This window comes from Coregonus clupeaformis, chromosome 39, assembly GCF_020615455.1.
Source record: "Coregonus clupeaformis isolate EN_2021a chromosome 39, ASM2061545v1, whole genome shotgun sequence".
Lineage (NCBI taxonomy): Eukaryota > Metazoa > Chordata > Actinopteri > Salmoniformes > Salmonidae > Coregonus > Coregonus clupeaformis.
Window position 1 is genome coordinate 3,585,069 of NC_059230.1, and position 13,195 is coordinate 3,598,263.

At 41.4% G+C, this 13,195-nt stretch overlaps 1 protein-coding gene across 1 annotated transcript; it reads left to right on the forward strand.

Annotated features, from left to right (window-relative positions):
• The first annotated feature begins 2,226 nt into the window (after window positions 1-2,226).
• LOC121556259 (E3 ubiquitin-protein ligase TRIM17-like) lies at window positions 2,227-12,254 on the forward strand. Its single transcript, XM_041870153.2, has 8 exons — window positions 2,227-2,287; window positions 4,298-4,888; window positions 5,263-5,358; window positions 5,687-5,920; window positions 9,247-9,409; window positions 10,918-10,944; window positions 11,095-11,504; window positions 11,874-12,254. Exons 2-8 carry the CDS (start codon window positions 4,307-4,309, stop codon window positions 12,087-12,089), a joined length of 1,728 nt encoding a protein of 575 aa, XP_041726087.2. The 5' UTR covers window positions 2,227-2,287; window positions 4,298-4,306; the 3' UTR covers window positions 12,090-12,254.
• The last annotated feature ends 941 nt before the right edge of the window (window positions 12,255-13,195 follow it).

The window sequence follows — 13,195 nt, forward strand, 5'->3', positions numbered from 1 at the left end:
CTTAGTGGTGTTGCAGACTCTGTGGTCTTTCAGAACAGGTGTATGTATACTGAGATCATGTGACAGATCATGTGACACTTAGATTGCACACAGGTGGAATTTATGTAACTAATTATGTGACTTCTGAAGGTAATTGGTTGCACCAGATCTTATTTAGGGGCTTCATAGCAAAGGGGTTAAATACATATGCATGCACCACTTTTCCGTTATTTATTTTTTCGAATTTTTTGAAACACGTTATTTTTAAAATTTCACTTCACCAATTTTGACTATTTTGTCTATGTCCATTACATGAAATCCAAATAAAAATACATTTAAATTACAGGTTGTAATGCAACAAAATAGGAAAAACGCCAAGGGGGATGAATGCTTTTGCAAGGCACTGTACATATATAAGCATATATGGGCATATATGTTTCCAGCATATATGCCCATATAAAACATCAGTAATATACATAGATTGCCATATTACTTTTCCGTATGGGTAGTACCGGTCATCCCAGGTTGAACTCAGTGTTGACCAAAGTTACCTCGCTAACTCCTCTGATCTGATTCGTGCTATAGGGCTCTGAAAGTGTACGACAGCTGAACTAAACACCATAGTGCCCACAAAGCTCATCACTAAGCAAAGGACTCTGGGACTAAACACCTCCCTCTGCAACTGGATCCTGGACTTCCTGACGGGCCGCCCCCAGTTGGTAAGGGTAAGCAACAGCACATCTGCCACGCTGATCCTCAACACTGGGGCCCCTCAGGGGTGCGTGGTTAGTCCCCTCCTATACTCCCTGTTCACCCACGACTGCGTGGCCAAACATGACTCCAACACCATCATTAAGTTTGCTGACGACACAACAGTGGTAGGCCTGATCACTGACAACGATGAGGCAGAGAGGAGGTCAGAGGTCTGGCAGTGTGGTGCCAGTACAACAACCTCTCCCTCAATGTGAGCAAGACAAAGGAGCTGATCATGGATTACAGGAAAAGGCAGGCCGAACAGGCCCCCATTAACATCGACGGGGCTGTAGTGGAGCGGGTCGAGAGTTTCAAGTTCGTTGGTGTCCACATCACCAAGACAGTCATGAAGAGGGCACGACAACACCTTTCCCCCTCAGGAGACTGAAAAGATTTGGCATAGGTCCCCAGATCCTCAAAAAGTTATACAGCTGCACCATCGAGAGCATCCAGATTGGTTTCATCACCGCCTAGTATGGCAACTGCTCGGCATCTGACCTTAAGGCGCTACAGAGGCTAGTGCGTACGGCCCAGTAGATCACTGGTGCCAAGCTTCCTGACATCCAGGACCTATATACTAGGCAGTGTCAGAGGAAGGCCCCAAAAATGGTCAAAGTATCCAGTCACTCAAGTCATAGACTGTTCTCTCTGCTACCGCACCGCAAGCGGTACCGGAGCGCCAAATCTAGGACCAAAAGGCTCCTTAACAGCTTCTACTTACATTGAGACCCTCTTTGTTTTTACACTCGCTGTTTATTATCTATGCATAGTCACTTTACCCCTACGTACACGTACAAATTACCTTGACTAACCTTTACCCTCGCTCATTGACTGGTACCTGTACCCCCTGTATATAGCCTCGTCATTGTTATTTTATTTAGTAATTTTTTATTTTTATTACATTTTTTACATTATTTAGTAAATATTTTCTTAACTCTTTCTTGAACTGCATTGTTATTTTATTGTGTTACTTTTTATTTTTATTTCATTTTTTACATTATTTAGTAAATATTTTCTTAACTCTTTCTTGAACTGCATTAAGTAAGCATTTCACGGTAAGGTCTACACCTGTTGTATTCGGCGCATATGACAAATACAATTTGATTTAATTTAATTGATAAGTTATATTCTTCAAGAATGTCCAAAAAGGGATGTAGCAACTGACGATTGCCCTGACGGGATAAATAGTTTTGAATGGTCATCCAACTCGGAAGTCCAAGCTGGGATCTCTTTCTAAAGCTCAGACTTTCCGATTTGAAGATCACAGAAGTTTTGACCTAGTTTTTAACCGAGTTCCCAGTTGTCTTGAAAGGACCAAAAGCATTACAACGATTTTCAGTCTGTGTCCTGCAGGGCTAAACCAATGGTTGTTGAGCACATATGTGGGTAAGGGAATCATAATGAAACTTCCACTGATTTGTTGATTAATGAAAGAGGGAGGAGCTTACCAGTCTACAAAATGCCACCTGAAACCAATTAAAGAAATTCATCAGATTGCTTTCCCCCCAGAAGAGGAAAATAGTTTCCTTTTGAGTGTTGCGCTGCATACAGAGAGGTGAGTTTCAAATAAATACTTGTGATAAGACTAAGGGAAAAGTGTTTGTCAAATGTGAACTACGCTGCACCATCCCCATGTGGAATTCATAAGGCCTTTTAGTCTAACGCTGTGTTTGTAAATAAGTGGGAGGTAGGAATTTACCATTTGTGAAGTTGCACATACCAACTGGATGCATTCACATGCTTTGAACTTGTTGAGAAACTCCGATTGGCTAATGGCAAACAGCAAGCTGCGTAAATCATTAAGTAAAAATACAGCTCTCATGCTTGTAAACAAGTTGGCATAAAAAAAAATATATATCTGCTTTTATACATGTTTTGTTGTTGGATTTAACTGCTGAAAAACCAGTTATCAAGGTAATTTCCTTTCCTTCGTTGGTGACATCAGCATGTGGGAGCTCAGGATGAAAGACTTGTCTCCCACTAGTAATTACAAGTTGGAGGATCTTTTCAAGTGGATTTTTAATTTTTGCGTGTGGTGAATTCCTACTTGGTTATGAAGGCAGCATGATTTCCTTGCCACTGTCAAAGACATGGCACTCTTGACAATCTGAAGTTTGTAGCACACACAGCCTATGGTTTGTGCTAGAAGGTAGATTACAGTATAAGGACTACACAAACTGCTTTGTAAAACATTTTAACAATTTATTGCAACAGTCGTTTATCAATCGTTTACGAAGTTATATATCATTGCCAACCACTTTTATTTAAATATATATATATATATATATGACTGACTGGGTGCTGTGTTCAAGCCACAACCGCTCATTATTGGTGTTCACCCACCATTGTAAAAAATCTTTGGGAAGCTATATAAATGTGTTTAATGTCTACCTTTTTTTTGCATTTTTATTCTATTAGACACCTTAATGAATACTTGTTTGGTTAATTTTGTTTAGCTCACATAATAATCAATGTAAAACAACTCTTAAAGTATAATTTTGAGATTACAAATGTTACTGTCCCCACTACAGCACACAAAAAATAATTAAATGTTGTCCTTAACATTGAATTGAAGTACTGCTCCTACAAGGGAGTACCAATATGACCGACCGGTGGCTTCAAAGGCTCTCGATGGTCAATGCATAGCATCAGCAAGCCAGAGTTTATATACATCATTGTTGCCAACCTGTTTGAGTTCGCCGTCTCCTGTTTTGAGGGTGCGTGCATGCGCACATCACCTCTATTGTCTCTGACTCTGGTAAAATGCATTGGTTTGTGCAGTTACGGATTAATTGTTATATTCTATTATTCATGTGGTCTTCAATGTGTAACGATCAGTGCTTGACTTGGACTACAATCGGTGCCTTTACTCATTTTGGGTGCTGGTACTGTTTATATTTAGGTGCAGGAGCTCCACAATACTTTTAATATAATATTATACAAGAGTAACAGGAGCCCAAGCAGTAGAACATTTGAGGTGCTGGTACTCAGTTCCGTTGAGCTCCTGCCCAAGTTGAGAACTGGTAATGGTGTCAGCATTTTGTAATGTTTTGACTAGTCTTTGTGTAGTCTAAATCCTAGGCCTGTCTGATGGTTTAGCCTGTTTTGGGGAGTGTCTGTTCAAGCTCAGGCTACACGTGCAGACTTTGATTCATGTGTGTTGACACTGTTGTTATGCTGAGTGAGTTAGGCCTGATTTAGGCTATCCAAGTCTGTGTCCAAGGTGGACAGTTTAATTTTTTCTGGTTTGTATTTTGACGTTGTCATTTTGCCATTTTATCTAAGCTTGTACACTTTTTTTGAAAATACTTACTTGCACTGTACATAATCACTTTTTTTTAACCCTATTTTGACTGTGCTCGAACATTGTTAAAAGATGCCTCTTTTCTTTTTTTTGTTCAAACGTACAGATTTCAGATTTTGGCCGGAACGTTACATTTTTATAAATGCGGCTTTTACAGGCTGGTCTCTTTTTACAACTGCTTGTCTGTGCCTCTATGAAAAGAACGACTAATTCATTTGGAACTCCAGCAGATTGCAATGTTTTCTAACCCTTTGTCTGCAGCTTGAAGAGATGGCATCGTACCGTGCTATGTCAGAGGACCAGTTCCTCTGCTCCATCTGTCTTGGTGTTTTCACTGACCCGGCCACAATCCCGTGTGGACACACCTTTTGCAAGCCATGTCTCGAGTGCTATTGGACCAGCAGTGGAGACCCTGTAATCTGTGCTCTGTGCAAGACTAGCTTCACACCTACCCCCACCATCCTGGTCAACATAGTCTTGAGAGACCTCGTGGAAAGCTTCAAGGGGGCAAGTGGAGAAGGGGACAAGGCCGTCGACCAGCCAACTATGGCTCCGGGAGAGGTCTCCTGTGACGTATGCATAGGAGACAGGATGCCCAAGGCCGTCAAGACCTGCCTGGTGTGTTTGTCGTCGTACTGCCTGGAGCATGCAAGGGTCCACAATGCCCGATTTCCCAGGCACCAGCTGGTCAGACCCCTGGCTAACCTGGAGGAGAGGATGTGTCCGAACCACGAGAGGCTCCTGGAGCGTTACTGCCGCACCGACAAGACCATGCTGTGTGTGGAGTGTGACGCTCACCAGGCGCCGGCCCACCAAGTTGTGACTATGCAGGTAGAGTTCTTGGCCCAAAAGGTAAGAATGAGTTTTGGAGCATTGGTTAATCAATCCAGCGACGTATTGATTAGGCACGAATGGAAGCAAACTGACAAACCAGGAGGGACTACCTGAACTTGTCCAATAAATGCTTATTTTTGTTTTCCGTTGCATAATGTTTTGCTGTGACCCTGAGCTGTCTTCATTACCACACACCATAACAACAAATTTGGAACAGAACATTGTTTCCTATTGGACTAGTTTGGGTAGTCGGTCCCCCCCACCCTGGGTTTTGGCTATTTTTCGTTGGGATTTCTTTCATTTGGTACCTAATGAATATGCCCCTGGGGACCCTGTGTGTGTGCAGGTTTTTGTTCCAGCACTAATGCTAACATCTATGGTCTTCACTTCAGGCTCAGCTGACTAAAGACCAGGCAGTGGTCAAGGATAAGCTGAAGGCCACTCGGAAAGAGGCAGAGAAATTAAACTCTTCAGTCCTACTCTGTAAGGTGAGTTTTCTACATTTGAATTGGCTATTTTGCACCTGTTGTAATTTTTGCAGTCTTTCGCCATAGCATTCAATTGTAGAACATGCCAACAAACTTCCCATGGGGGGTTACAAATTGTTGTGCTACTGAAAAATGAAGACCACGGTCTTTGAGGTGGGGTGTAATGTTGCAGAACATTCAGATAGAAATGTGTCATGTAAAGTGCCTGTCAGATGGATCAGGAAATCGTGTCTGTGCTATTTATTGCGTTTGTCTGCAACGTTCAGAATGTATCACATCACTGAAAAATCCAACACAGTTCTGTTTAGTCTACTTGCCCCCCTTGCAGGATGCAGCGGTGAGACAAATCGAGTTTGTGAATGCGTTCCGCCTAGCCCTGATCAGCAAGGTGGGGCTGAGCTGTGACCGCTACAACACTGAGGCCCGGAGGAGGGTGGACGAGCTGGAGAGCACAGCTTCGGATTGGAGCCGTGCGCTTGAAGATGACATCACAGCTCTGATGAGCAGAGGCGCTGCGCTGGAGCGGGTGATTGGCTCCTCAGACTCCTTTGAGCTTCTTAATGTGAGTTATTGGGCGTGTTCGACATTGCAGCCGACTTGAGTCGAGAGACTGATCTGCATATCACTTTATATCATAAATAACTGGGTCATTCTACAGATTCGGTGCCTTTTGTGATTGAGGAGGATGAAACAATGAACATTAATCTTAAGCTTTTTTTTATTTGATGTGACAAAGTAATGTGTGTACTTGATAGAAAATACCTTTTCCCATCTCAATGTAGAGTATTAAGTTATTATTCTGTATTATTTTCTCAAACAAGTCCCAATTTAATTCAACCCCGTCACAGTCATTTTGTTATTCAACTATTCATTTTTCCAATAAGCTTGAGATCAGCTTCTGGCATAATCTCACAGTTTAGATGTCCCTTGTAAATAATGGCATATTGTAATTAAAGAGAAAATCAAGAAACTGACCAGCACCATCCTTTCCAGTTTACGATGAAGACATTTCTAATCTAACTCCACATTTTCGCAAGAAATTTGCAAAAATGCTGCGTAATTCCTGACAAAATTGAAATAGCCTTATTTACCCTGATTTAATACACACAATAAAAACACTATTGATGTTATATTTTGTGTATTTAATACAAAAATGTAAAAAAATAATCTCGTAACAGGGATGAATGCACCGCAACAGGGTTGAAAATCATGTAACAGGGTTGAGTGAAAAGCATCACGTGTCATGTTTTATCTTTTGAGATCACTAACATGTTGCCATTTTTTAAACATTTTAAACATTTTTAAACCTACTGTCAACATAGCTTTTAAAATCTAAAGAATCTAGATGAAAGCTAGACAGAGTAAAACACATTAATGAACTAATAACAGTAACAACATTTCATTGATTTCATAAAAATATCCATCTGATAAAGGCAGGAGTCTGAACATTGAGCAAACATCTTAACATTGTTAACCTATATAGGTCACATGTTGCCATTTTTTAACATTTTAAACTACTGTCAACATAGCTTTTAAAGTTTAAACAATCAAGATGAAATCTAGACAGATTAAAACACATTAATAAACTAACAACAGTTACAACATTTTAATTGATTTCATAGAAATATCCAGAGTAATGGCAGGAATGTCTGTTTGAATGTTTGAACATTAAGCAAACATCTTAACATTAATAACCTATAGGTAAGCCTACAGTTTGTTCACCATTTTTACTGAGAGAGCCTAGCCCACACTTCCTTCTGTATTTCCATGTGCCTAGAAGTCACCGGTTTAGGGGGATCAATGTGTTCCAAGATGTCCTCAAATGGATACCACAGGATATCATCAAGAAGTGGCCAGAAGTACCTATTTGGTCCAGCACAGCACATGCATTTGACCTGCACATGGGATTCATCTGTGGCTAGAATTATTCCGGGATAGAAATCGTCATCATATTTGGCCACGCACCATTTCCCGCATATGTCTGGATTTGCCCAATCAACCTCCCTCTGTGACACGACTGATGTAACTTTAGGGGTAAATGTGAAATGTTGTGTATTGAAACACTGGCATTCCAGTTTCTTGTTGTGGACTGTGCACATACAGCTTACATCACGGTAGGCAATTTGCCTTGCAGCCACACAAACAACTTGGTGGATCCGCATTGTGGATGGAACTACTGGCAAATTGGCTGGCATACATTGGACGGCTTTCTCGATGGCCTCGTCTTCAATGAAGTAAAGCTTGATGGCAGTGTTGTTCTCCTCTAAGACCCTGTACAGAGTATGAGCATTTGGGATGTCACATCCTTGACTTATCAGCCTGTCTGCGGTTCTTTTTAGGGTTGCACCAACACCATCTGGTGCTCCCTTCCCATGTCCAGGAGAATTACCTGACCACCGGCGCGCGGATGTCCCTCACCTTCCTCTCTGTGTTTCCTTTCTGCTGCTGTTTTTTCCATTGTTGAATCTGAAATTGTAGGTCAAGGTCAAGTCAATGAACTGCTTACTCTTCAAGACTAAATATTGTATCCTTTTAATCACTATGTAGTAAAATGAACATGAACTTGCAGATAATACTCCTAAATATGTCAATGTATATAGGAGAGAGAACAAATTAATTGTCACTTTTTTTAAGTTATTATTTTCAAAAATTCCTCGTACTTTTAGTTGATACTGTAAAACCGTAAACAACAAACATTCAACAAGAAAATATGATTGGTATTAAGCAATATACATTAAATATTGCTAAGATTTAACAGCTATTCAACCCTGTAACAGCCATTCAACCCCGTAACATTGAAAAATGTGATGGGGTTGAATGTGACAGGGTTGAAGATTTTGTGCTAATCTGTTCCTAATTCGGGATGCTAGCAGCTAGCAGTGTGCCACATGGCCTTATTCAACAAAAGACATTGTTATACTTCATAGCTATAAAAACAATTCTTGGTAAAATCTTACCTATGAATTCCCCCCAACAGAGTTGAATACCTGAGATTGACAAAGCCCATATGTGCTTAAAAAACATGAAATATTTATAAAAAGTGAGAGAGCAGCTTACCACTTGTCACACCAGGCTTCTCTGAAGACTTGTATGATGTCACTTCCTCATAAATGATGTCCACAGGATCAAACCATTATTTGATTGTGAGTGGGGGTATTGTTGCGTTACGGGGTTGAAAGAAATAAAAGGACAGGGGTAAAAGCCTGAATTTCTCAGAAAATAAAATGTCTTATGCTGAGAAAATGGATTATGCATAATAAGGGGGCATATACAATTAATTTAACAAAAAAAAAGCATTATTATTTAACACTGTGTACTCAAAATGAGTCACGCCATTTGCATGATGGTCAATAGGGACAGGCGAAATTATTAATACTCCTAAGAAAAGCAAACATATATAAGTATTGAAATTCATCTCTGTTTAAAATCATATTCTCTACTCCATATTAAAAACATGTAAAACTTTGAAATGTTGTAATTTAAGTGTAGTTTGATAAATGTTCTGACAAGTTATAACACTAGTACATCTTGGGACACTGACAATGCTGAAATGTCACCGAATCTGTACAATGACCCAACTACATGTTATTTGTAGATCAGTCAGTCACATTTCGCCCTGTGATGAATCATGGTTTGGATTTTCTCGAACACTGCCTGAATCGATTGTACTCTTCTCCCGACGTATGCGCTTGTCTTGCACTCCCAGTCATGGATGCAACTATGGTGGAAACGCCTTCCAGCCAATGCTTACACCAATCTAATGCTTTTAGATCCAAGACATGGAGAATCTAGACTCTGCCATCATTGCAGGTGGATCAACATGCTTGTATCATGCATGTATGTTTAACTCCATGAATTCATTAAATCTCTCGCGCTTTCTCCTTTTAGATCCTTCCCTCTCTCCCTTCTACTCCTCCAGATGGAAACAGAGGACCATTCAGCGTCAACATCCTCACGGATCTACTCGGAAACCTTCTGAAGAATTTAAATAAACACATCGCCGAACTATCCAAGATGGGCTACTTGTCTACAAATGGCAATGCTGGCTCAGGTCTGTAGTCCATTCAGCCTTTTAAATCTTAATGGATGCCTTTACACAGGAAGCCCAATTCGGATCTGTTGCCCAATTATTGGCATAAGATCTGGGTTGCTTTCCCTTGCTCAGACTTTGCATGCATTGCCCAATGGTAGCATGCCACTTCATCGTCGGGCACTGGAGTCCTAAAACATGTGGTCAGCTAATAGTTAAAATTCTTATCCTGGCATTCGTCCGCAAACGCCTGTGCAAAGGAACGCACCCCTGATCTGATTGGTCAAAAGACCAATTGGGCTGCTTTTACACAGGTAGCCCAATTCTGATATTTTTTCACTATTTGGTCTTTTGACCAATCATCTCTGAGAAAGATCTGATGTGATTGGCCGAAAGACCAATTGGTGGAAAAAGATCAGGTTTGGGCTGCCTGTGTGAACGCAGCCAAAGAGTCAGATTATACACAGAATACAAAACATTAAAAACACCTGTTCTTTCCATGAGACTGACCAGGTGACAGCTATGATCCCTTATGGATGTAACTTGTTATATCCACTTCAATCAGCTTAGATGAATGATGACATTTGAGACATGGCTTGTGTATGTGTGCCTTTCAGAATGAATGGACAAGACAAAATATTTAAGTGCCTTTGAACGTGGTATGGTAGGTGCCAGGTGCACCGGTTTGTGTCAAGAACTGCTATGCTGCTGGTTTCTTCAGGCTTAACCGTTTCCTGTGTATCAAGAATGGTCCACTACCCAAAGGACATCCAGCCAACTTGAGAACTGTGGGAGGCGTTGTAGTCACAATGGGCCAGCATCTGTGTGGCAGTTCTGAAAGCAAGAGGGGGATGCACCTCAATATTAGGAAGGTGTTCCTAATGTTTGGCATTCTCTGTGTATATGCAGAGGGGTATCCTATGAAGCAAGCTAGATCTACTCAGGTTTTTTTAAAGCAAGTTGGCTTCAAATTCCACCTCAGGCTTCATCTGTACTATGACGTTGGCTATTGCTCATCCGCCTAACGCTAACTCTAGCAGGCTTGTAACTGCGCATGCATGTCGCACTTGGCCAGTCGAACGTCAAACTCTTCATTGAAACGTCAATCCATGGGCTAGTCAGTGCCACACTTTCATTTGTGCCAAAATAAAAATGAAGTTGGTTGTCTTGCAAATTCATCAGGCTATGGTGGGAAATGGGCTTTAGAAATGCTGGTCCTCAACTCCGACACTTCTTTCAGGATAAATGGAGTTAGCCTGCCCGGGAGCAGGTTGGTTCTGAAGGGTTTGTTGCCATAAACATTTACATGACTTAAAGGTGAGTCACATTCGTATGAGTTATCCCAAGATGAACTCGGAGCTGACCTAAGATACCTCACAACTCCTCAAACCTGATTAGTAGGATACTCCTCTGGTTCTAGATCAGCACCCCTAGTATGACAACATATGAATACGGGCCCAGATGTACTACATTACATATTTGCAGTTGTATGTTTTCTAATATTTTTTTTACATCTGTTTATCCCTCAGAGATTTCCTTGGTTAAAGAGTTCACAGGTGAGCAAATGTGTAATCCTGAGTCTGCCTCCATGTTGTGTATTATATTTAGTGTATGGTGTGTTGCTAACCTTATGTATGCTAAACTTTGAAAAATGAATTCAACAATTGATTGTAGTTTTCCTCTACCCCTATCCCTCCACCTCTCAGTTGAGGTGACACCTGACCCCAGCACAGCCCACCCATCGCTCCTGTTCAGAAGGGGGTCCCGTGGTTGTGAGATTAGAGTGGACCGGAGCAAGATCTATAGGAAGTTCCCCCTGTCTGCCCAGCGCTTCACCCAGGTGCCTTGTGTCCTCGCCACCCAGGGGTTCAGCAGCCACCGAGCATACTGGGAGGTTGAGGTGGAGGACTGGGTTGGAAATGGATCTGATGTGTGGTTTATTGGTGTGGCAACTGAGTCCTCCATGACATCTCGAGGGGTGAATCTCACCCCTGAGAAGGGCTTCTGGGTCCTGGTACACCGTGAGGGGAAGCTTTGGCCCGCCACGACCCCCAACCCTGCCGCGACCCCCAACTCTGCCATCACCCCTATGGCTGTTGTAACACAAATGATAAGGGTATGTAGAGCATAGTTGTATACAGGGCACACTTGGCCCAAAGTGCTCACCAGTCTAGTACATATCTATGGAAGGTGTTTAAATAAAATAAATACTTTTAAATGTCTCGTTGCCAATCGAGGGTGAAATCTCACTGGGATATTTGACATGGTGAAATAGGTTGTTTTAGTTGGCTTCATGCATGTCTTTGGAGCTAGCCTTCGAAGTATCATGAGTATGTGAAGATACAAGTTTAGATATTTGACATTATATCCACAGCTTTAATTTTAAGTCAAATGTAATAAATATCCCAGAGGGGCAATTTTTTCAAATACAATGTTCATTTACTTCATTAAGTAACTTTTTATTAATGAGCTTTACACTTTACAGGCACATGTGGGTGTGTACTTCGACGGGCAGGAGCGACGCATGTCATTCTACGACGTTCATCTTGGTCGTCACCTCTACACGTACGACCACATCCCAACCAATGAAAGACACTTCCCCGTCTTCAGCCCCGATTTCTTCCGCCCTGCATTCAATCCTATCAACCTCGCCATGATCGTTACAACCCACACTGCCGCAAACCACCTACGTGGACGATGATGCTCAGTGCCAGTCCAAGTCTTTTGGGGCAGAGTTCTGGTCAGGATCACTTGACTTGTTTGTTTTGTCAAATGTGTTATTATCCAGTTTTAAAAAGGAGTTCTTACTGTTTCTATGATTTATTTTTGTGTGTAAAGTTTTACAAAATAAAAGTTTTTCAATTTACCTCAGCTCCTTATTCTTGAATGTCCCCTCCCATCTAGCAGGACTGTATATTGCTATAGCGTCATCGCCTTATTTTCAATTCACGTGGGCTGAGTCTGAAACCTTTACTAGCTTTAAAACATTGCTTCCCTTGTCCTTAATGTCTACGTTTCTCATGTCGTTGGCGGCGGTCTGAAAGGACCTTGAATCCTCCTCCAATGGATTTTGAAAAGGAGAATATGCGACGACAACGCAATTGAGATCCTATTTCAGTCCAAGTCGAACTGGGCACATGTTCGTATTGGCTAGAGACTCTTGCCAGTCTTTTCAAAACCACTCATGCATTGGCTATCCATTCAGAATGTTGCAGATAAGTGTTTCTTGGTTGCAGCCCACTTCTCCACATTTCTGTGTGCACTTGCACACCATCTCATGGCTTTAAAAGCATTGGTTTAGTGTAAGCATTGTCAGGAGAGTTTCCACCATTGTTAAATCCATCACTGGGAGTGTGCATTGCACACTTCAGGAGAAAGGAGATTTATTGGGTTCCAAATGATCTGTGAATCCCAAACCACCCCTTCGCCCATACCAACTTACTCGGAGGGCCCTCCATTATCACATAGTGCTCATGAAACTGAGGGTGACTTCCAGAGTGGTGAGATTATCAATAAACCCTTCACTTTGGGACATACTTGAGGCGACTCATGTTCCACATTAAAATAAACCAAACAAATTCCCCCTGTTTTTACAAGCTCAAAGTGAAACATTTTATTTTGGAAGTATTTCATTCAATTAGGCATGCCTCTCCATTTTGCGTTAAAGGTCAATTCTGCCACTTTTTAAGCCTAATCTCCAGCACCAACAAATGTGAAAATGGGGTGTTTCTAAATGTATATGGTTAAAAAGATCACGTTTATCGTAGTTCAAAATGTGTACGCACAGCAGTGTTGTAGAATATTGGA